Source organism: Adiantum capillus-veneris, chromosome 13 (genome assembly GCF_014529385.1).
Source record: "Adiantum capillus-veneris isolate H3 chromosome 13, ASM1452938v2, whole genome shotgun sequence".
Taxonomy (NCBI): Eukaryota; Viridiplantae; Streptophyta; class Polypodiopsida; order Polypodiales; family Pteridaceae; genus Adiantum; species Adiantum capillus-veneris.
This window is the reverse complement of record NC_140943.1, coordinates 60,324,065-60,348,655: the sequence shown is the minus strand read 5'-3', so window position 1 is coordinate 60,348,655 and position 24,591 is coordinate 60,324,065. Positions and strand designations below refer to the sequence as shown.

Sequence of the window (24,591 nt, the reverse complement as noted above, 5' to 3'; positions counted from 1 at the left end):
TTAGGGTTGCAGGAAAACACACACAGCCTGGAGAAGACGAAGGAAGCTCAAGGCACACAGACGAAGGAAGTTCAAGGCACACAAGTGAGAGTATATTACTTAGTGTGCAATGGAAATATAGATGGCCCTAGAGTGATGGGCGTATATCCAATGCATGGGGGAAAAACCTCCTAAAGAGGGAAACAATGCCCCGATAGTCCTAGTCTATTCACACACATCACTACCACATCTATATGGTGACAAATCCCCTCTGGAGTGATGCGGTGAACGAGAGATGGCACATGAGTAAAGGGAAGTGCCATGCCCTGAGGACATGATCAATCCACAAAGGGGAGTAAGCCCAAAGCTTTGCGGAAAGCTTTGAACTTCTCACAAGACAATGCCTTTGTGAAAAGATCTGCAAGGTTGTCCTGTGTTGGCACATAAGCCAAGCTGATCTGTCCTGCTGAGAGCCTCTCCCTGACATAGTGGTAATGCACCTCAATGTGCTTTGTGCGAGCATGAAAAATTGGGTTCCTCGCAACTGCCAATGCACTTTGACTGTCAGTGTAAATAGTGTTGGCAGTGTCCTGTCCAACACCCAAATCAGCCATAACGCGTTTGAGCCATACACACTCAACTGTAGCTGTGAAGACTGCCATGTACTCAGCCTCACAACTTGAAGTGGCCACAGTAGGTTGTGTCTTGCTCAACCATGATATGCATGAACTGTTAAGCATGAAACAAAAACCACTTGTGGACACTCGCGTGTCAAAACAACCAGCCCAATTTGAGTCCAAAAAAGCATGTAAGTCTGGCGGCAATGATCCCCCCTTGGGATAAAACAAGCCAAGATGTAAAGTGTCACTAAGGTAGCGGAAAATCCTCTTGACAACCTGCCAATGCTTAGACCCTAGGCTATGCATAAATTTGTTGACCTGTGAGACTCAAACTGCATATCCGGCCTCGTGTTGCATACATAAAAGAGGCATTCAACAGCAGTTTGGTAAAGAGTGACATCTGCAGGATCACCATCATCATGAAGACTCAATTTTAAACCTGTTTCCATGGGAGTGGCAATAGGTTTGCAATCCTCAAGTCCAAACTTACATAGCAAGTTCTCTATGTAACTTTTTTGACACAAGGCAATACCACCATCACACTGCTTAAACTGTATGCCCAATAATGATGCAATAGCCCCAAATCTTTCATCTTGAAAGTAGCATTCAAAATAGCCTTAAATTCAGCAATATATCTCTATTTGGCCCAGTGATCAGCAAATCATTTACATAAAGAACCACAATGAGAAGTACATCACCCTCACGCTTTACATACAATGTGCTTTCTGTTGGATTGTTACAAAAGCCTAGTTTGACCAGTTTTCTTATACCAAGCACGAGGAGATTGCTTCAACCCATACAAAGCCTTGTTACATTTGCACACTTTGTCCTCTTGTCCTTTCTTGACAAAACCGCGAGGCTACGTTACATAAACTTCCTCAAATATGTCACCATTCAAGAAAGCAGTAACAATGTCTGATTGATGTACATCCCAACCAAAATGAGCTACCAATGCACATAGAAAATGCACAGTAGTTATACGACAAGTGGAAGCAAAAGTCTATTCATAATCTATGACTTTTTGCTGTGCATAACCCTTTGCGACAAGTCAAGCCTTATGGCGATCGATCTCACCATCCGGCTCGCGTTTCAACTTGTAAACCCACTTCGTACCAATGGCCTTTTTGCCAGGAAGCAAATCACATAAAGTCTATGTGTCATTTTCTATAATTGCATCATATTTTGATTGCATGGCAGCCATCGAATTTTTTGAATTCTGTGCTTCATCAAAAGACAGAGGTTCCTCAACATCATGTAAGCTAGACACAGCCAAAGCATAACAATCTGATGCATAAGATGCATGGCTAGAGCCTAAATGAGTACGACTAGACAAAGGTGTATCCAATTTACTATCACACAATGTATGCACCAAACATTTTGGCATACCTCTAGCCTGCTCATTTTCAGCCCTTTCCTCATCATCAAGTACATCATGTACATCTACATCAATAATAGGCTGATCTATAACATTTTCAGAATGCCCCATAGGCTGTACATTTGCCTCATTGGAATTTACATTCGAACTTCCACCACTGAAAAGAGGCAACAAAGTGTCATAAATGTCCTTTGAGCTTACATTATTGTCCTTAGTACATGACAGCAAGGGCTGAATAGAATCTTCCACAAATACTACATCCCGCAAAAGCAAAATACGATTTGTTTGTGGATGGAACAACTTGTATCCTTTGCTTTCAACACTATAACCAACAAAAATACATTTGACAGCCTTATCATCCAATTTTTTGCGCTACACTTGTGACACTAAACCATAAGCCAAACAGCCAAGAACACGCATGTGCTTAATAGATGGATTTCTATCATGCCATGCTTCATATGGAGTCATAGACTGCAATGCTTTCGTAGGACACCTGTTGAGTACATAAGTGGCACACATGACAGCCTCGATCCAAAACGAATGTGGTAAAGCTTGACTCTTGACCATACATCTTGCCATTTTCGTAAGAGACCACCATTTTGCTGAGGCGTATACGGCACTGTACATTGGTGTTTTATCCCACGACTAGTCAGAAATACATTAAAATCATGAGACATATACTCCCCCCCTCGATCGGAACGGAGGGTGCCCATAGTACATTTGAATACATTTTCAGCCATAGCCAGAAATTGTTTGAAGCACATAAAAACTTCGGACTTTGCTTTAAGCGAAGATACCCATGTATGCCTGGAGTAATCATCACCGAAAGTCACAAAGTAAAGGTAATTGCCCAAGGACGGAGTTTGCATGGACCCACAAACATCACTATGCACAAGGTGCAACCTGCATGTGGCCCAAATTGAACCATCCTTTGGAAACTTCGAACGTTGTAAATACAGCCTTCACAAACATGTTTGATAGGTGCTTCAAGAGGCGGCAAAGAAGCAACCATATCAGGTTTGTGCAAACGCAGCCAATTGACAAAATTCAAATGCCCAAAACATGCATGCCACGGTTTTGCATCTAAAATAGCCCTGGAATCTGCAACTGCATTTGCAAAATTTTGTCCACACTTTTCATACAAAGTAAGCTTATACAACCCATGGCCCAAAAGGCTAGATGTGACAATTTCATTACCAAAAGTGAGATCGGGAACTATACATCTGTCATCCACAAATTTGACTACAAGTCCAAGTCTAGCAAGTACGGATACAGACAAAAGATTCTTCTTGATCCCAGGTACATAAAGTGCTCAACAGTGTGAAGGAACTACCATTTGCAGTAGTAAGCACAATCTTTCCAACTCCTTGAACCGGATAAGAGTCATTGTTGTCACAAGTGACTGAATTCTCATGAGGGACAGACTCCAGAGAGGTGAACAATTCACGATGTGAGGTAATGTGCTTTGTAGCACCATTGTTGAAATACCACACATGTGAATCTGCAGCAACTAGTATGCATGCATCATGGACAGCAGGATTGTAAGTGCACTTTGCACTAAAAGCCCATTCTGCATCAACATCAGCATCACAGTCTCCTTTCACAAAAGACTCGACAATGGTTGCATTTGTAGTGGAACCAGCATTTGCAGTGGAACCACCCTCTTTCTTCTTGCCCTCTTTGGCCTTCAACTTAGGACACTGCTTGATCAAGTGATCATTAGCTTTACCATAATGGCAACGCATCTTGTTTTTGCTCTTATCACCAAAATTTCCAAATGAATTGCTGCCAGCAGAAGCATCAGGGGATTTTTTTTTGCCACTCGCAGCAGAACCATAAGAAGTGGCTGCATTGTTGTTACCACCCTTTCTTTGAGAAGCAATAAAAGCCTGTTCAACTGCACGCTGCCTAATCCTGTTTTTTCTGGAAAGTGACTCTTGCAACAACAATGTGCATAATGCATCAAACTTGACAACTTCAGGATTTACTTGGGTCATAAGTCTCCAAGTACTAGCAAAAGTCTGGTATGAATCTGGTAAGGCATCAACAACAGTCTGCACTAAAGAACTATCAGAAATGACTTCGCCTGCAGAAATAACTTGCTCATTGATATCCTTGACACCAGCAAGGAAAGTGTCCATATCATCTTCCTCATGCATAATCTTCGATTCCAGCTCTTTACGTAGCAAAGCAATTTTAGCCTCATTGCGGCTTGCGTAAAGACCTGCTAGAATATCCCAAGCCAGTTTTGCAGATTTTGTTGAACGAATGTGAGGAGTAATGGTGCACTTCACGGACAATGCAATCAACACATGAGCCTGCGCATCCTTTACATCCGAGCGAGCTTGTTCTGTTATAGGCAAAATAACTCTAATAGCAACAATCCTTGCAGCAAGACCTGCCACATCCTCAACATCGTCTACATCCTCAGAACTAGGACGTACATCAATGCCCTGCACAATATTCCAGACGCCCTTTGACACAAGAACATGTTGTTAAGTATGGAGCCTGATTTACCCTTGTAATTTCTATGGTAAAAGCACACATTTGTAAGGCCCCCATTATGAGGAGAAGCCATCGTGCATGAAGGAAAATCTCTCGCCGGAAACCCAAAATTTTAACGGCCAAAAATCAGGCCAAAAATTTTAACGAAATATTCCTTTTTGCCGGAATATTATGACCGGACGGCGGCCGGAAAGTGGTCGGAAAACAACCGTCAGTTGGCCGGTGGCCAGTAGTCAATGGCCGGTGGTCGGAAGTCAATGGCCGATGGCTGGTGGCCGAATTCAAAAGCGGACTTGTCTTCTCAAGGGCGTCCACACATGGGCGGATTGGAGGGTCCGATTTGGACTTATCTACACAAGGGCGGCTACACATGGCTGCCTCTCATGAGAGAGGGCAGCCCTTTTAGCCTATAAAAGGAGGCCATTTCTACACACATTTCATAGTGTGAAGTTGATGCAACAAGGTGAGTGTGAGGTGGTGAGAGTGAAGCAAGGCGGGAGCTCCATTAAGGGTATAATCCCTTTGTAAACTACTTCTTGTTTTGAAGTACTAAAGCCATTGAGTGGCTGCTTTCCCGTGGACATAGCCCACATTGGGTGAACCACGTATATCGTGTGTACTCTCTCTCTCTCTCTCTCTCTCTCTCTCTCTCTCTATTCTATAATCTCGTGTATGTAAATCTGTCTCTCTCCATTAAGTAATCTACTCAATTATCTATTTAGCTACGTCTTATTTCCTAACACATGTTGCATCATGTAAGCCCACATAAGGTAATTGTCCCCATCCAATCTGTCCTCAGCAGCAAACATCTTGAACACATCTCTATTGTTGTCAGCCATGGAAAATGCATGCACCTGATGTGAAAACTGCTCGAAATGAGGAGAAACTGAGTGAGACCAGCATATGCTATATAGCACAACCCGTAGTAGACTATATGGGACCTGTTATGCAGTATTTGACACTGATAGAAATTTTGCACAAAATTATAAAATTGCCTGCATAAACCTGGCTGTAGTGGAAACGGAGGCTAAAATGAGCCCAAACAAAAAATCTGAGCAGACTGAGCTCTACGAGCAACCTGAATTTTTTGTCAACCTGTATACGCTCGCCAAATCTCACATAACTCGAAGAAAGTGAGCAAGCGTGTGCTGGAGCTACTGGTGACTAAGCCCGGGAGGACGCAACCTGCTCTAATACCAATTGTTGGAGTTAGGGTTGCACGAAAACACACACAGCTTGGAGAAGACGAAGGAAGCTCAGGCACACAAGTGAGAGTATATTAGTTAGTGTGCAATGGAAAGATAGATAGCCTAGAGTGATGGGCGATATCCAATGCACGGGGGAAAAAACCTACTAAAGAGGGAAAAAATGCCTGGGCAGTCCTAGTCTGTTCACACACATCGCTACCACATGTATATGGTAACATTATCAAGGATAATCTTTCGTTGGTATCATCCGATAATATGGTGCATACAATTGGCCGTTCTCCCAAGCGAGGAGCTCCTTGCTTACCCACTCTATGTGCTCCATAAACCATAACTCTTGACATGCCAAAGTGGGTTTTGAAGACATCTTCAATGACAATGGAAAGAGAAGAAGGTGTCTCTAACTTCTCTTCTAAAATTTCACAAATAACAATATTCTCGAAATGTCGCTCCCCTTCCTTCAACTCCTCTACATCCACATTCTCAACGTTCTTTGTTTGGACCATAGCTTGCATGAGAGAGGAATTAGGAACTACATTGTTACCATATACATAAGCCCAAGACTTGTTTGTGCATAGATTTTTCATGTCGCATACGTCTCAACTCATGGTGTCGAATTTCTCCTCTTTCAATACATCCACATTCTTTGTTTGGGCCATAACTTGCATGAGAGGGGAATTAGGAACCACATTGTTACCATATACATGAGCCCAAGACTTGTTTGTGCATAAACTTCTGCTTAAAGTTGGAATTTGCATTCGAATGTGATCTCTCTCCCAAAAGCTCGCTCCACTAATTCCAATCGCCTCGTGAGCGAGCGTTTCCGATAAAAATACAACATCTAAGCAATAATTGAAAAAAGATCACTCCAAAGCTTGCTCAAAAGCTCTTTCCATTCTAATCCCCCATCTCATGACCCCCATTTGCACCCAAGGTGAGCAAGGGCAACATGGATTTTCCTTAAACCTAGTCGCACCCACATGGGAAGGAGTGGGGGGCGCCACTCACAAGAAGTTTTTGCTTAAAGTTGGAATTTGCATTCGACAGCGCCATTGGCCAGAGCCTTCAGACAAATGCACTGCTTGCTTTTCTTTCTAAAGACTAGCTCAATACCTTTAATTTTGCACGGAATAACGTAAAGCTGGTAGGGTTACGACAAGCCCAGGATTTCGCTATACATGGCGAATTCAACTCTTCCTTACCCCCAACTCTAAAATACCAGGTTTTGACCCTTAAACCTTCCTCTCTCCTTAGGTGACCCATTTGCACCCAAGGTGAGCAAGGGCAACATGGATTTTCCTTAAATCTAGTCACACCCACAGGGGAAGGAGTGGGGGGCGCCACTTACAAGAAGTTTTTGCTTAAAGTTGGAATTTGTATTTGATAGTGCCATTGGCCAGAGCCTTTGGAAAAATGCACTGCTTGCTTTTCTTTCTAAATACTAGCTCGATACCTTTAATTTTGCACAGAATAGCGTAAAGCTTGCAGGGCTACGAGAAGCCAGGGATTTAGCTATACATGGCGAATCAACTCTTCCTTACCCCCAACTCTAAAATACCAGGTTTTGACCCTTAAACCTTCCTCTCTCCTTAGGTGACCCATTATTGGTCCCCATCAGGAAAAATTGACACGGAGTCTTCCAATGGGAGTCTATGGGTCAAAATCAATTGAGCAGGGGACGTAAATCTTAACCGTCGATCATATTCGTGAACTATGTGTGCGCCGCCATTTATGTGATCACGATGTGATAAGCATGTGAACTATTCTCCGAACTAGGTGAAGGATGTGATCTCCATGTGAATTGGGTGTGATCCTACGTGAACTCAGGTCACGGTGAATGCCTTGTGATCCGTGAGGAGGGATAATTTTAAGATGTGCTTTATAAGATTAAATCCCCATTCAAATTAAAATTCGTATGCTAGTGGGTTGGTTAGGCATTCCCTTGGTGGGGAAGCCTCATGACGAAATCCCACGGTGTCGTTAATGAAGACCTTGTCATGGTATCTACGACGAATAATTGTGTGCGATGAGAGGTAGGCTCGGTCGTCCAATTTTACTCGAGCGTGTCTGAGTTTACGTTTTTTGTCTTAGTTTGCTTCTGCCCGACACATTTCACTTTATAATGCTAAAAATGGGCAAAGGGAGCACGAAAAAGCACACGCTTGCATGGTTAGACTGCCGTGTTTCCAAAGCCTAGGTGGTGGGTTCAAATTCTTGCCGCTCCACCCATGTGCGCATTTTGTCCACACTTCGTCCCCCTCGAGATTTGTGCGCCTGCCTCCCCACCATTGATCGCATGACGAGGTCTTCATTAAAAACCCAACAGGCATTAGTGTCGTGGGTGGGGAAGGATCGTGTTTAAATCGCGTGGGAGGCTGGGAGCTTGCATTTTTTTTCCTCCCTTGAAATGGACGGTTGACAGAATCTGATCATCACCCGCCGTTGATCCCCTCTAACTGCTCCATGTTAGTTTTCGTGGAATCTGGATCCTTTACCCTCTAGGCAGCGCTCTCCTTGTCTACATGTAACACGGGGTCGAACTCAAGGGATCAAAGGTGGGAGTTTAATCGACTGTTCATTTTGATTCAGGAGACCTTTCGCATTTTGGGGGCGTAGAGGAAAGCGACATGCAAAAAGTAATGACGCATAGCCTAGCTGAACGCTCCCAAATCCGCCTGCGCCGAAAAGCTTTGTTGACGAAATCCGGGGAACCTGCGCGACACTAACCTGCTAACCTGCGGGGAACCTGCGCGAGACTGCCCTGCTTGAACTGCAGAGCCTACATTACCTGCGCGGGCATGCATAGTGCGACCTGAGGGTGGCCGATTTTACTGCGCGAGGTGCTGCTGCGTAACCTGCACGACTACTACCTCATGCTGTCAAAATGCTGTCGTATGGGTAGGGAAAATCGTATGCTGTCAAAGTGCTATCGTAAGCTACCTCATGCTGTCAAAGTGCTGTCGTATGCTGCGTAACCCGTACGACTGCTGCTGCCGAACCTGCACGAAAGTTGGTCACTATGAGTAGCTCTCATTTCATGCATTGTGAAAGAGTACTTTCAGCTATTGTTAATACAGTGAATTAAAACCAGAAAGACCTCTAAGCAGCAAATGAAACGAGGGTCAACAGTGTTAGAATGTGGTTGAGGGTTGAATCATGCTTCTACAGAAATTAGAGGTGTGTATATAACAGACTGTCTGACATGGCTTGTATATCACCCAATTTTGGAATCATTCACACGATCATTGAAGAAAGATATTAAGCTGTCAATGCTGAGTTGTGATCCTTGTTTTGCATTTATCGCATATGTGTGTAGTGATGTGCATGTTGTGAGGAATTTTCTAAGGAATAGAGGTCCTGTGTCTAGTATTCTTAAAGCATATGTTGGCCTTAGCACAACAATCTTTATGGATCTATGCTCGTCCCTCTTCACTGGTAACGTCTTTATGCTTCTTTCTTGCTGAGCATGTGGTGTGCAGAGATTACAACAAAGACCATGGTCGATTTTGAGTAATTTCAAAGGTGTGCAGAGATTACTTTCACTGGGATTACAAATATTTGCGGCTTCAACTCAAGGGAAGTATAGGGTGTAGTACTTCTACAATAAGCTGATGGCGAATCATGAGGTATGTCTACGAGCTTACTTTTCCCAGAATTCCACACAATGTTGACGTAAATTGCGTATCTTTGGAGATTTGGTGCTTTTGAAGCATGTAATAGGGTTTAGAAAAATTGAATGTTGCTTTCCGTTTCATTGTCAGGAATTGTCTCCATTCATTGAGGTTATGGGAACAAATGGGAAGGTTATTCGTGAGTGTCATGCATCGCAAACATGTATTGACCAAAAGGTTTCTTACGAAAGGCGATGCCTTCTTATTAGGCATCTAAAGAATGTGCACAAAATCACAAATATTCACGTTCCAGAGCACCAAATTGGACGCCCTAAAACCTGTGAACGGCCACCACGACCAGTGTCTCCTAGATCTAAACGCCAATGCGTTACAAGGTTTGGAGACATTGCATATAAAGTTAGGGCGGCACGAAGAAAATTTCACAAAGACTTACAAGTGCGGGCAACCAAAAAGTGGGAAAGAGTCTTTGACAAAGAGGGAAAATCGCAAATAGAGTGGGAAGAGGCATGGATTGAAGCCCAAAAGTCTGCATGGGAAGCAGACATGCCAAGTAGGATAACAAAGTTAGAGGCAAAAATTAAGCGCGGGTACAAACCCCGCGCTTATGGAGTTCCACATGACGCTGACATTCCTCGAGAGGAAAACAAGAAGGACGACAAAGAGGGTATTAAAGTTTCAGATGATGAGTCTGCCATTGTAAATTTACTTTCCTTGACTACACACTCACGTTCTCTTTATAATTGTAGCCGGTTTCATCATCGACCGCTAGCTTTGCGCATGTCGAGACCATTTCTTTCTTGGTGAGCCATGATCGCCTTGTGTGTGAGATTGATCACTGCAATATGGATCAGTTCTTGAATAGGTGTGTTACTAACGTAGATTTACTCTTTTGCGTGTAAATCTTGCAAGCGTAATTACAAAAACAAACAGTGTAAGTGTGTGCATTTTTTTATAGGTGTCGTAAGGGAGTCACTTTTGTTTTGCGGTCTTCTCGATCTGGGTTGAGTCGGGGTTAGATGCCCATGTCATTGAGGATGTTCTAAATCTTGAAGCTTCAACAAAGACGATCAACCTTTTTGCATTGTAAGGAAAAAAACTTTATGCCTAAGTAACATTATATTTTTTCTGCTTGGTTCACTTGTGTATCTCATCCTTCATAGGTGGATGGAAAGCATATTTCCGCCCGATGTTCTCTCAGGTGTGTGGTGGGTAGACAGCTTATGGTTCCCATTTTTATATGAGCGTGCTATAGGAGATCATACGTTTAGCAATTTCTTTGGGACGCCTGATTTAGGAGCTCACATATTTACCTTCTTCCCCATTTTGGATGGGTATGGATGTTTTACTTTTATGTATTTTCGTAGTATCAAAATTGTCAAAGATTCAAGTCTAAATGTGTGTTCTTTACATAGATCACATTGGGTTCTTGTGGCATTTTACAATGCCCATCTCATACGCATACCCACTCTTTCTCGACGACGGTCAACTATACTTCTCTTTGACTCTCTTTCGATTGTCTGCATGGAGAGACTCTTACCACACGTGTCTAGGTATGCATTGTTTTTGCTTTGAACATAATGATCACATTGTTTGCATAATTTCAATTAATCGATTGCTTGTGTTTGAAGGGTACTAAAGCATTTTAGTAAGCATTGTTCAAACCTTCAAGTTAAAGAAGAACTTGAAGATCCTCGGGAAGCTTGCGAACTCCTCACTGCACAGGTTTAGGGCACAATTTAGTATTTTGTGCTATTGCATTGTGTAATGAATTTTCTGTTGTTGACTTATACACATGTTTGTTGGCTATAGTGTCCTCAGCAGCCAAATTCTACCGACTGTGGTTATTATGTGATGACAGCAATGAGGTTATTGATAAAGACCACTCTTAAAGATCAAAAGCCTCAAGGAAATTTGGTAATCGCTTGTCTTAATTGAAGCACTCATTATAGTGTGAACTCTCACTACTTTTTTGCTTTTTAATGCTTTGTGTTCTTTTCAATTAAAAAAGAATTGGTTTGCGCATGAAGAGGTCGAGTTCACGAGACAGAAACTCAATGCTTGGTTGAACAAGGCTTTGGGTGAGGTCACACTTGGATAGGCCATGGTTTAGGTCTTTTTTGTGTTCACCTTTTTTTGTATTAATGGCAAACTTTGGAAGTCGTCATGGCCTACTTTGTATCGATGATTATGTAAACAGATATTGTTTATATCTACATTTTGGTCCACTTTGTATCAATGGCAAACTTTGCAAGTCGTCATGGCCTACTTTGTATCGATGATTATGTTAACAGATCTTGTCTATATCTTCATTTTGTTCCACTTTGTACGAGCATTATGCATCAGGGAAGCACATATATGGTGCTAGAGAATAAGGAGATAAAAATATGTGTGTGTAGCGAATTTGTCTTTTTTTTTTGTGTTGTAATTTGCAGCAGGCTGCAATGCCGAGAATCTTACTTACATGGGATATTGTCATGTCTGGACTTGATTAATCCACTCGGGCTTATGGGACACTTTTTTATAGAATCCAGTCTTCGGATATTTTTATGCAAAGCTGTACCACCAGCAAGTACACCAGAATGGGGGGTGAATGGAGGAGCACAGGCACAACACATGTAATGTGGATACACACAAAGAGGTGCCCACACACACACAAGAAAGCTTTTATAGTACTTGGCTGGATTCTGAGTAGTGGATTTTTGCATGTCGAAGCCTACCGATCCGTCCTTGACGTACAAATTACGTTCAAAATAATTTTATTTGGTTTTGGTTTGTAAATTTCTGCCTTTTGTTCCTCCACAGATGGAGTATGCAATCCCATTGTTTCATTTTTTTCTCAAGTGTTTAAATGAAGGTGATTGAGTTGCTGGCTTTGGCAACCTATTTTAGGGTGGAATGACAATGTGCCCTGCTTTGGTATTTTGGAAGAAAGTGTATCAGTGTCAGCATCTTTACATGCTGGTGATGAAGTTGTTGTAGCTCAGCTGCCACTCAAGGATACATAGAGACCAGAATTTGAGGGTGAAGCATGCGTACTTGAAACCAATGTTGAATCAGGGTATGCAGACAACACTCAACCTTCAGATGCAGAAGTAGCGAGCATCTCATCCGAGCAATCTAATATGGTCGTGGGTTTGGATAAACTGTCCTGCTGAATGGTTTGAGGGTTCCAAGTATGGGAGGAGCCAAGGTCTATTTACTCGGAAGAATGGAAATTTACAATGCTGAGGCCGAATGCGCCCGATGTGCAAAGTGATAGTGGGTCATCGTCCTCTGTTGTTCTTGATGGGGAGGCTGCCTCTCTCTCAAGGAAGATGCCCTTGCTGATGTAACAACTCATTACTATGTTCAAAAGTTAAAAAGTAATCTCGACAAGTTGAAATTAACAGCCCTCTTGAAACAAAGTAATCTCGACACAATGTGTAGAGATCACTTTTGTGGTAGGGAGTTCTTAGTTTCTAAACTCTCTGGAAAAAAAGTAATCTCGACACATTGTGCTGAGATTACTTTTTTTCCAGAGAGTTAGGATTTTATCTCACTAGAAAAAAAGTAATCTCAGCACAATGCGTAGAGATTACTTTTTTTTCCAGAGAGCTAGAAATTTGGAACTGTTTGCCACTCCCTGTAAAAAAAGTAATCTCTGTACAATGTGTCAAGATTACTTTTTTTCCAGAGAGTTGTTAATTTCTATTTCTCTGGAGAAAAAGTAATCTCGACACATTGTGTAGAGATTACTTTTATGGCAGAGAGTTAGAACTTTAGATTTGTGTACCATTAACGTAATCTCAACACACGAATAATGCTTGGTTTAAATTAAAATTGAATAAAACTCGTCAAAATTTCCCATTTGTATTAAAAGAAGCTTGAAATATAATTGTCATAAATACGCCATTACATGGCTTCAACTAGAGGAATACAACAATAGCATTATGACGATGGAAGCTTTGATGCCTAGTAGTCGTTCTCCATTTTCTCAGGTAAGTGTAAAACAATACTCAACATCTTCTGCACCACCAGATTGGTAAGAAGAGATCACCCCTCCAAAACTCCCAGCTTCATTACAGACGCGAATTACTTGACCCACTAGAGATTGAATGACATTTTCCTTGATGTGTATAGGCTTTACTGGGAGGAGAGCATGACACGTGTGACACGTGGGTGTGATTTGAGAATCCACTAGCAAGGTTTTGGTGCAACAATGTGGACACCAAATACGGGGCCGCTTATCAAAACGGACACGCGATCTACCCCTTTGGTGCTTGCGTTTGAGTTGGCCTGTTTGACACAATGGTTTGGAAGGTTGGCTCGTTCCATCAAGGTCTATGCTTTGTTGTTCTTCACATGTGCGAACTAGTGGTACGCCATGACCAAGCCGAGTTGTTGTAACGTGGGTCTGTATTTGTCTAATACTTCCTGTGGCAGGGAGATCAATCTTTGTAGGGATCACAAATGTTGAGAGTGTCCCTTTCATGTTTTGCAACTGTTGCCTGATGACTTCAATCTCTTTGGGATCCTTAGAATACACCTCTTTTTGTATAGTTGACGGCGCATCCTTGAGGTGGTTGATGAGATCCACCACATCATCTTCCCTCTCTTGTACATTATTGTCACTATCGTGTGCTTCAAAATCATGATGCATGGCATCTTTGTAGATGTTGGATGCGTCTTCATGTGCACCATGTAGAAATTCTTTCAAACGAGGAAAGCGAGTCAATACTATCATTCGAACACCATTAAGATGCTTACATTCGCTGCCCCAATCCGGACAATCACAATAATTGCTTTGCAAGCTGACATAATACCATATACTCTCAGTTGTGGTACTTTGAATCTTGAAGAGAAGTAACCCTTCATTTATAACCTGAAAGGTAGATGGTGTGGTTTCAAACCTTTGCAAGATTCTCTCCCCTTCAAGCATTTTTGTTGTTTGCATCTTTGTCCCCCCCCCCCCCCCCCAACGCCATATCGCCCAAAGTCAGCTACCATGCAAAGCATGAATTAGACATGAATCCAAACCTTCAACGTATGCTTTGCAATAAACAGAAAAGAGAACAAATTACCTATTTCTTGTTTTTGTTGAAAGAACCTCAAGGGGGTACCACCAATGCGACTTCCAGACTTCGAGTCACCCACAAGCGCATGCAAGAGCTCCAAGATAGATCGATTAATCCGAGCATCCAAAAGAGTATATTTAATATATTTCCATAAGCGCTCCACCAAGTTTGTGGTGTCAACATTGCCATGTCTAAACATTCGTCCAAACCTTGGCCATCGGGTTTTCCACATCCAATCCCGCCCACACCATCCATTAGTAACATAACGAACTATATTTGGGTACGGTGAATACCTCACCAAAAGCTCTTGAAATCTGCCTTCAAAATCTGATTCTGTCGAACAATGCATTAAGTTTGACAAATCATTATAAACATCGTCCCTTAACTCCTTTGGAACCTACATTTCAAAACAAACTTGCATATGTTGTACATTATTTTTTTTATATAGATCAAATAGTTACAATTAAGTAACTTAGCAGTATAATACCTGAGGTAAGAGATTCTCCACCCATGCTTTCTTGGTATGGAACCAACATAGTAGAACACGGCATGCAACCTGATACTTTTTTCCATTGGCGTCAACACTCCAACTATGCGGGTCTTCATCCACGACCTTCAATATAGCCTCTAGTTCTTGTTGTTACTTATCAATCACAATAGCTAATGGACGAATGTGGCCCATCCTCTCAAAGACTACAACAACTGTCAACTTTAAAGCAATGATGTCATGATGACAGCCAGGATCTGTCGTACACAGCATGAACCAAATTGGTAGGCCAACACCTTGTTGGTTTGGCAACACTGCAGCATACAATGGTAAACCATATATGTTTGTTTTAAATGTGCTATCAATAGCCCATGAGTTATTTGTAGAAAATCACTTGGCCATTTGCAACATCCAGTCATCTTGAATGATCAAGATAAAAGGCTTATCTTTGTCATTAACTGCTTTTGGATTGTATGGTTGGCAATAAACCTCGTGCATAATTTGAATGTAAGAAGAAAATAAATTTGAATTACTCTATATGACTTATGACAAAACATTACCTTGTTGGTTTCCCGTAATTTCATAGCCTCCGTATACATAGAAACCCAATCATCATCTGATACGTGACCTGTATCAACTTGATCACTTAGAGGGTATCCTCTGTATAAAGCAATTTATTAAAGAGGCAAGTCAAAGTGCTACCTCGATAACACATTTGATAAGACAAGATATTGATTTCATGCGGTATCATAAAGAACGTGTAGATAGTACAGTCAAGAAGGGAGGCTCGCTCCATGTGAAATCTTTCTTTTGACAAAGACATAGAAGCAACATATTGAGCATTTCCGACATCAAAGAGATCTTCCATGCAACACTCAATTACGGATGGATGAACGGGCAAGTGATATATATCACTTCTTGAACCTGGAACATGACCACTGTGACTAGTGTTTAGATAAATATGAACATCATTACTCCCATTGGTAGTTATCACTTGTATTTTAAATGGACAACCACATTTCTTTGATGTCTTTGTTCTCTTTTTATCTCCCCTTCGTCGAGGCGCACCACCTCGATGACATATATAATCAATCACAGTTTTTTATGTGCCCGATTTTTTGGAAGAACGGACCATCACTAGCCTTGTCTTGTGCTTGATCATGATGGTCTTTAGACGCCCCTCTACATCGGACGTGTTTGTAGTGATCACATTTGGAGATTCTTTATTCAAGTCCATTCTTTGACGCCATGATCTTGAAGTTGAAGCGTTAGTTGCATTGTTACATCCACAAGCATTTATGTACTCTTTGATGTATATGGTAGATAAACCATGCTTCCTAATTTCAATGCACCATTTGGACTTGATGGAAATTAGGGTTTTATTAAACCCTTGGTGTTTTGATCCTTCAACAATATGAGCAACTTTTACAATATCCTCCCAATCTTCAACACATGGAACTCTCACCGGCTGTGAATCTCCCAAATATAAACAAAGCTTTCTATCCTCATCAAGCCCAACATGAAGCTCATCTTTCATCTTGCGCCACTTCTTCAAATCCAACATGTCTCTAGAGTCATAGGTTTTAAGAGTCTCCAATGTTGTGGAGAGGTCACTTTGAAGCACTCTTATCATGTAATTATATGCCTCTCTGTGAAAGGAAAAATATGTTGTGGACACATAGAGATTTGGATCCAGAAATACCTTAACCATTTGATCTTCAAGAGGCCGGCTTTCTCCAAGAGCATCACCTTCTTCATGGAGTACCCCGAAGTCGTCATCAATACTTTCACTACTCGCATCACTTGAATCCTCATCAAACAACTCTTCAAGCATATGATCACCTTCCACGTTTGCTTGATCCCGATCCATCACTTGGTTGTGATTGAGGGTGATTGGATGAGAAAGCACACTTCTTTCTGTCTGTGAGTGTGAATGTTACTGTGTGTGTGTGTACGCGCGCGCGCAAAGGAGAGGGACAGAGAGAGGCTAGTTTTTTTGCCTTGTGTCGAGATTACTCACAGTGTGCCGAGATTACATACAGTGTGGGTCTAAGCGTTACTTTGATGTGAGTCGAGAGTTAAACTCTTTAAAGTAGGGTGAGTGAATGCTAAGCATACTTGCAAGAATCATAAATGGAAGAATGTACTTTAAGCTTCACTTCAATGCACAAATAAAAGGCGCCGGGCTCCGCCACTGAAAGTGATGGCTGTGCAAAGATTACAATTGCACGGCGCCGAAAAAATCCGCGGTCCTCATTGAATCTTGATTCAACTTTTCACTCCCACCTTTGATCCTTTGAGTTGGACCCCGTGTTACATATAGACGAGGCGCTGCTCTCTATTGGCTGGAGTTGACACTTTTTGGACAACAATGGACAACACTCCTGTGTCCGGCTTGAGTGTCCTTTCTGCCCGTACTTTAGTCTTTCACCACGCAGTGTATAACCTGTGGGCATGGTTCTGCCTTCAACGACTGCAAGAGTTGCAGGCTGCAACAGAAGGTGGCTGTGGAGAAGAGCCGCAGAAAAGGCAGCTGCGGCCTACTGCTCCAGGAGCACCCAACAGTTCTGCAGCAGCACCATGGAGGCACCGGAACACTCTCACCCCCTCACACGCGTTCTCTTTTGCGGCCTTCAATTTCCCTCCTCTTTTAGTTACACCAAGCAATGCCTGCTACCACACCCTTATGTCCAGGTAGAAATGAGAGAGAGAGAGAGAGAGAGAGAGAGAGAGGGAGGGAGGTTTTTATTGGTTGGGCTTGTGCTCTGCAAGCTAACCTGGCAACTTGGACCATGGGCATCCGTGCTGCTCATTTGTGTACCTCTCATTTGCCGGTTCTGGGCCATCGTTTTGTGATGAGCTCATTTTGCCACGGGGACATCTGTACTTATTTTGATTCAATTAACCAGATCCAGCTTATCTCTTGTGTTTTTTAATTTGTCTACCTTGATCTTCTCTGGCGAGAGACCCTGTGTCTTCCCGGCCTCTCTCGAACAGTCTTTTGTGCGGCATATTTTTGGAAACTCTGCTGATTGCCAGGCTTGATCAGAAGCTCTCTCATGCTCTTGGTCATGCAGACTCAACGGGTTGATTTCTTGTTTCTTGCGAATTGTTGCACATGAGAGGGCTTTCAACAGGCATATGGGCAGCGTGCACTGGTCATGGTCCTGCATGTGGCTGTTGTTCATCAGAGTAGCTTGAGTCTTTCAGTCACTGCATTTGGGTGTGGAGTGCTGAGTGGGATTGCACTAGGGTCTTGTAACTTGGGGAGTAGCTCCTTGGCTTTTATTGTTCCAGGGTTACACTTGCTGTATCGACGGACAGCTGAAAATCTCGCATTTATGCTCATATGGTTTGGAGAGTATGCTTATGTGCCGAGTGGGATTGCATTAAGGTCTTGTGACTTGGTGTCACATCTTGGTGATGTTGCAGCCTATCAGAAGAGAAAGGGCAGAACAAAGACCGCCAAGCATAGCCAAGCCGAACCCAAGTGCCAGCCAGCATGGTATGGCCCTTGATCCTAGCGTGATTTGTGGGACTGTATGGCAAGATGATGTGGTGGGCCTATGGACAAGTGATGTGGCACTAGACGACACTGCCAATGTGGTAGGTTGGGTGCTAGGCTGGAGCTTTTGGGGTGACTAGTTCACTTGTGCGCTTTTGAGCACTTGTAAAGCAAGGCCTATAGATATGTGACCTATGGTGAGCCATAAGCACTCGACAGATGTTAGGTGCAGCGGAATGATTGTTTTGGCTGCGTTTTTGAGGGCTGAAAATGACTATCTTCTTGCAAAAACGCAAGGCTGATGTGCTGGCGATTCTGCTGATGTCAAAAACGCTATGTCTTTCTGCCGCTTGAGGAAATGCTGGCTGAGATGTTGATGGAAAACCAAAACGCTAGGTATTGGGGACTACTGGCAATGTTGCAAGGTTGAAAAACGCCAGGGATGGAGAGGTGCCGAGGATGTCCAAAAACGCTAGGGTTGATGGTGCTTGGGGGTTCTTGCTGAGAAGAATGCCTGTTGAGCGGGAAGCTCCTGCTGCCTCTTCTGCCATTGAGTGCTAATTTGGGTTTGGTTATATATATTAACTTAGCAAAATTTTCCTATCTACTTTTGTTGGAAAGTCACTTAAAAAATAATAAGTGAAAAATGTCAAAAATAGGGAAAGTAGACTAAATGCATTGGAAAATTCCCCTAACTGATTCTAATGGATTCGGATGGGAATACTGATTATCATGCTGTGTGCAACCAGAGGATATGCATCTTTACCAAGTGACTGGGCATGCACGGCTACGAATAGACTCACAAAAGTGCCATATCACTTCTAATCTAGACTGACTGGACTGACTGAACCTTGATCATGCTGTAGCTTGTCCACGGACACATAGGGTTGGATGTCTCACGTGACATCCCCTCCTTTTCAAAGTGAGGTACTGGTACCGAACTGTATGGCGTCGAGGGAGATCGCCAATAGCATCCGGAATCCTGGAAGGGACTCTTCGTCGGCCCACTCTAATGTGTGGGTCGTGCGGTACTTGAACTTCATAAAGGTCTGCAACGCTTGCTTCTTTAGGCCGCGCCGAAAGCGACACAAAGTCTTCTGTGGCTCCTTCGATGCTTCAACTTTGTCGAGAGTCATGCTTCTTTCTTCTTCAAGAATCTCCATGGCTGAAAATCCCTGAAACCATTTTCAACACAAAACCATAAACATACCTATTCCATGTAAAGTGAGTGGAAAAAATCTTGTCTTCTCTAAAGACTGTGTATGCAATGTAGATGAACATAGAGACAGAGTGACAAACCGTTCATCAAACACATGCAAACAATGAGATCGAATCTTTTCTGTTTGATCGAAAGCAATCAACTGTGGCAAATCACAATGGAAATGCGCATGCTTGGTGCTCATACTATCATATGCTCGTTCGGAAATTGTGTCATGCCAAGGAAGAGACATGGAATGCGACTTCCTGACATACATACTTTTCAGCTTTTCATGAAAAATCCGCATACATTCGTGCTCATCCATTAGAGAAATGTGCTCAACATACAATATGTTATGCCTAGGAAAAGGGATCACATAAAGACGCTGACTAAAATACAGGGAACGATCACGAATGAAACACTCGAACAATGCGTGCGTATCAATCATGCGAACACATAATACTTACTGTGAGGGTTCTTTGGACCTAGGCTCGAGAGCCAAGATCGGTTCTTCCTGAAGGATCGAATCGTCTTGTGGGGGTTCTTTAGACCTCGAGTCGAAAGCCAAGATCGGTTCTTCGTGATTGATCGAATCTACAATGAGGTTAGCTTCGCTAGAAAAGGCATCCACTAACACATCATCCTTGTGAACAATCACATCTTCTTCATGCAACTCATCATGCTTGTGAGAAATCACATCTTGATCATGCAAATCATCATGCTTGTGAGAAATCACATGTTGATCATGCAAATCATCATGCTTGTCATTGTCATCCAAATCATCATGCTTATCATTGTCATTCAATTCCTCATCATGCTTCACACAATCATGCAAATCTTGTGTGTCATGCTTGGGAGAAGAAGAGACTGAGAGAGTCTTCTTTCCCCAAATCTCGCGCATCTGTGCCTGAACTTGAGAATAGAGGCGCCAGAACTATTTGTTTTGTCTGTTCTTGTATTGCCTTCAAGTCGTACTGACGCTGTATGGCTGCCATTCCTTCTTTGTAGTCACGATCTATGGCTGCCCTTTGTTCTTCGTAGGCCTTTCTTTCTGCTTCTCTTTATGCTGTCTTCTGCATGTCTGCGTTTCATTTCTGCCATTCTTGCTGCATTTCTTGCTTCACGTTGTAAATTCTGTTCCATAAACAACAACTCCAATTCCTCCATTGGAGTTAGTGCAATCTTTGTCGTAGATGGGAAAGGGGGAGGGTCGGAAAAACCTCCTAGTGGGGAAAAATCTTCTTCGCCTCTCTCATGCTCATCACCTCCAAGCGAAGTATCCATTCCGCTTCGAGTGATGACCATTCTGTAATCGTGGGTTCTTGTGTGTTCTTAAGTTCACGAGGAACTTGGGTTCTTGGCGGTCTTGGTTCTTGCGGTTCTTGAGTTCTTGAGGTTTTCTTTTGCTTGCAAACTGTGTTTGAGAAGGATCTTCTCTTCACCCGAGTTCTACTCTTTTTTGCGGACGGACCCTTTGGCGGCCTTGCGCTCATACCAAGGTTGCTTTTTCCGACCTCACGTCGAGTGGCCGGCAGCTAAGTGCACGGTCCGCTTTCAATGAGTGAAAAGAGACAAGGGGAGGCTGGACAAGCCCTTCTTTCTTGGGATTCCTGTCACTCTTCAAAAAACACGATTAGGAATCGACACGCCCAAGCGAACTTGGGTTCGTGCGTCTGCAACAAGCAATTTTTTTTTGTGTGATTCTTGTGGTTCTTTTCTTGAGTGATACAGAACACTGCCAAAGCTCTGATACCAATATTAGGTGCAGCGGAATGATTGTTTTGGCTGCGTTTTTGAGGGCTGAAAATGACTATCTTCTTGCAAAAACGCAAGACTGATGTGCTAGCGATTCTGCTGATGACAAAAATGCTATGTCTTTTTTCTGCTTGAGAAAACGTTGGCTGAGATGTTGATGGAAAACCAAAATGCTAGGTATTGGGGACTGCTGGCGATGTTGCAAGGCTGAAAAACACTAGGGATGGGGAGGTGTTGAGGATGTCCAAAAACGCTAGGGTTGATGGTGCTTGGGGGTTCTTGCTGAGAGGAATGCCTGCTGAGCGGGAAGCTCCTGCTGCCTCTTTTGCCATTGAGTGCTAACTTGGGTTTGCTTATATATTAACTTAGCAAAATTTCCCTACCTACTTTTGTTGGAGAGTCACTTAAAAATAATAAGTGAAAAATGTCAAAAATAGGGAAAATAGGCTAAATGCACTGGAAAATTCCCCTAACTGATTCTAATGGATCCGGATGGGAATACTGATGATCATGCTGTGTGCAACCAGAGGATATGCATCTATACCAAGTGACTGGGCATGCACGGTCTACGAATAGACTCATAAAAGTGCCAGATCACTTCTAATCTAGACTGACTGGACTGACTGAACCCTGATCATGTTGTAGCTTGTCCACGGACACATAGGGTTGGATGTGTCACGTGACAACAGATTGGCGAGTGCACTTTTTAACCAGCAGACAATGAAGGAGGGCTAATGATTTTTCCCGAGGAGTTGGGCAAGACTTGGGTTGTAAAATTTTGAGGACCAGAAGTTCGAAAAGTTGCCATCTCATGCTGCAAGCCTTGCATCTGCTATATATGCATCGACTGCTACTGCACTTGTTCAATCTGCACTATTGGCTAACAATTGAGTTGGATCCTACTTTGTGTGATCTCAATGGTCACCACTGTGCCCAAATTTGGATGCAAATGCACAACTTTAAGCCTTGGCCACTTTCACCTTCGCTTTACTTTCAACTCAAGGTTGAACACCCCTCTCTGCTACCGATATATTGTGTTCATCTGTCGAATCTTCATGTGTTATGCATATCATGAATCTCTAGAGTAAGCAAGAAGAAGCTCCATGAGAAGGTCGACTTTGGCTTGCCTAACCCTATCCTGAAGCTTGCCAGGATCTGGTCGTGCCTTGGATTGCTCCTCGAGCTGTCCTCGTCACCATCCCTCACTTCTTCTACCTCCTCGTCTTCGACGTCCTCTTCAGCCTCCTCTTTGACATACTCATACTCTTCCTTTGAGTCGTGATTATTAGGAGGTGCGATATTGATGGTCCGTTGCTGTAGAATTCGGATTGGACTCATCATGGGGGAAGCCAATGATACAGGCAAGCCACATAACAAGGCAGTTAAAAAAAACAAAAACACCACAAACAGATGCACTGACCCCTAAACTAGGCATCCCTTGCGGTCTTTCGTTAGCTCGAGTTGTGTTTACATCTCTCCATCCTACAATGTCTCTTGACGACGTGACCAATGTCTTAGCAAGCTCTTCACGCGGTAGGTCTCCAGGGCTTTTCTTGCGCCTACCTCAAGAGTATGTTCCGACAAAGAAGACATGCTTGGGTACATTACCTTCAGCCAACGAACGCCGCGCTCAAGGGGAGAAGAATGTGGATCTCTGGACAGAGGGATGCTTGTACCCAAAGGATCCTTCTCTCAATGTCCATCCGCCTTTTACAAACCTTCCATCACTGTTGCAATATGTTGGAAATGGAGAGAAAGGTTTGTTGGGCTACTGCAAGAGACTCAACGGACATGAGATTTCTCGGTCCAAGATCTACTTGCGTCATTGGCAGTTGCTGAATGGGAGTTTCCACAATCTTCAAGATCAGATGCAAATAGCTACTAGTGCGCTCGAGGAGGCAAAGAGCACCATCGCAACCAAGGAAAATGAAATTAAAAAGCTTGAGGATACTCTCACACATGAAGAGTACTGCCATGGGAGGTAGGGTGAGGAAACGGGAGTTGTCCGAAATTCAGACTCTTGCACCACGTGGTGGGGGGCAAGAAAACGAAGAGTGACAGCTATGAGGTAAGATGTTCTGTCCCTCATGTTGTTTAAGTCTAGTACCGCTCATCATTGTTGTTTTGTGTAGTAGGAACTTCGTCCAAGAAACGTGCGGCGGCAAGAATGCGTCAGCTTGGGCATCTTTGCTTCGTTCTTGTTTCAACAAAGAGGACTTTATTGGGATGCTTGATGCTCCAGAGGCAAAACACTTGAAAGACGCAATCACTAAGAGAGTTCTTCAAAGTTTTTCTAATATTGTCACTGACCTAGATGTTCAGGATATTTGTGATGCTGTTGGGATTAGTACGAAGGGCTATCAAGCAATACATCAAGTGTTAAAAGATGCATTAAGAAGTCGAGGAGTCACAGAAAACCTATTCCCACTTCCTCACAGAGTGGCGATTGCCAAGAGGGTGTCAAATGAAGATGTTCACCGATTAGGGGACTACTTGTATATTGAGGACACGATGCCTCTTCAGCCGCTCCGTAGCAAATCGCAAGGAAGGAAGGGCCGCGGGAAGGGAAGCGGTGCTGTTTCTAACAATGTGTTGCGGACCGAAGGCTTTGTTTACACCAAATTCAACAATATCTTTGTGGACTTGATACGATTGCAGCAGTCCATGGCTGTTTTCTACAATTTGAGTGATGCAGGTTAGTTTAGGGTTGCCTACATGCTCTATGATGTGTCATAACATGCATTCTGAGGCTTTATATTTGTGGCAGTTCTTGAAGGCAAGCTTGTGTATGTGCTTAAGTTGGATGAGTGTGTAATTGTAAAAGGGAGAAAGTTGGAGCGAAGCCCTAGCTTATGCCAAGCAATCTTGCAGTTTGAGTGAAGCGACAAAGCCCTCTTTTAGTGTGCAATCAGAGAAGGATATATGGTGGCTTGGTGCAATTGAAGTTCCGAAAGAGACACATGAAGTCCTTGCATGGATTTTTTGTAGAATCCCATGTGTCACAGAGGTCATCAAAGCTCAAATAAACGGTGAGAAGCTCATGGTTCCAGGGCGTGGGGATTTTGATGTTGAATGGTATTTAGGTGGTGATCTAAAGACCATAAAGTGCATGCTTGGATGCAAACAAGGTGCAAATTCTTTACTTCCTTGCCCATTCTGTGTGAAAGGGCACAAGACAAGTCGAGCAATTCAAGTGGAAGGTCATGACGAAGATAATGATGATTATATAAATAGGGAGTTGCAAACTTTGGTTCTTTCATGTGATATGCTAGAGGT

The 24,591-nt window shown here is 43.0% G+C and overlaps 1 protein-coding gene and 1 pseudogene across 1 annotated transcript in view; both read left to right on the top strand.

Moving 5' to 3' along the window:
* Positions 1-9,469: 9,469 nt before the first annotated feature.
* Positions 9,470-11,414, top strand: LOC147444103 (uncharacterized; annotated as a pseudogene).
* A 5,855-nt stretch (positions 11,415-17,269) lies between these two features.
* The window catches only part of LOC147444100 (D-isomer specific 2-hydroxyacid dehydrogenase family protein), a 68,249-nt gene continuing 60,927 nt past the window's right edge, over positions 17,270-24,591 (top strand). Inside the window, exon 1 of the mRNA XM_086526829.1 lies at positions 17,270-17,551. Within this exon, the coding sequence (XP_086382955.1) occupies positions 17,312-17,551 (240 nt within the window). The 5' untranslated portion in view covers positions 17,270-17,311. The remainder of the gene's footprint in view (positions 17,552-24,591) is intronic.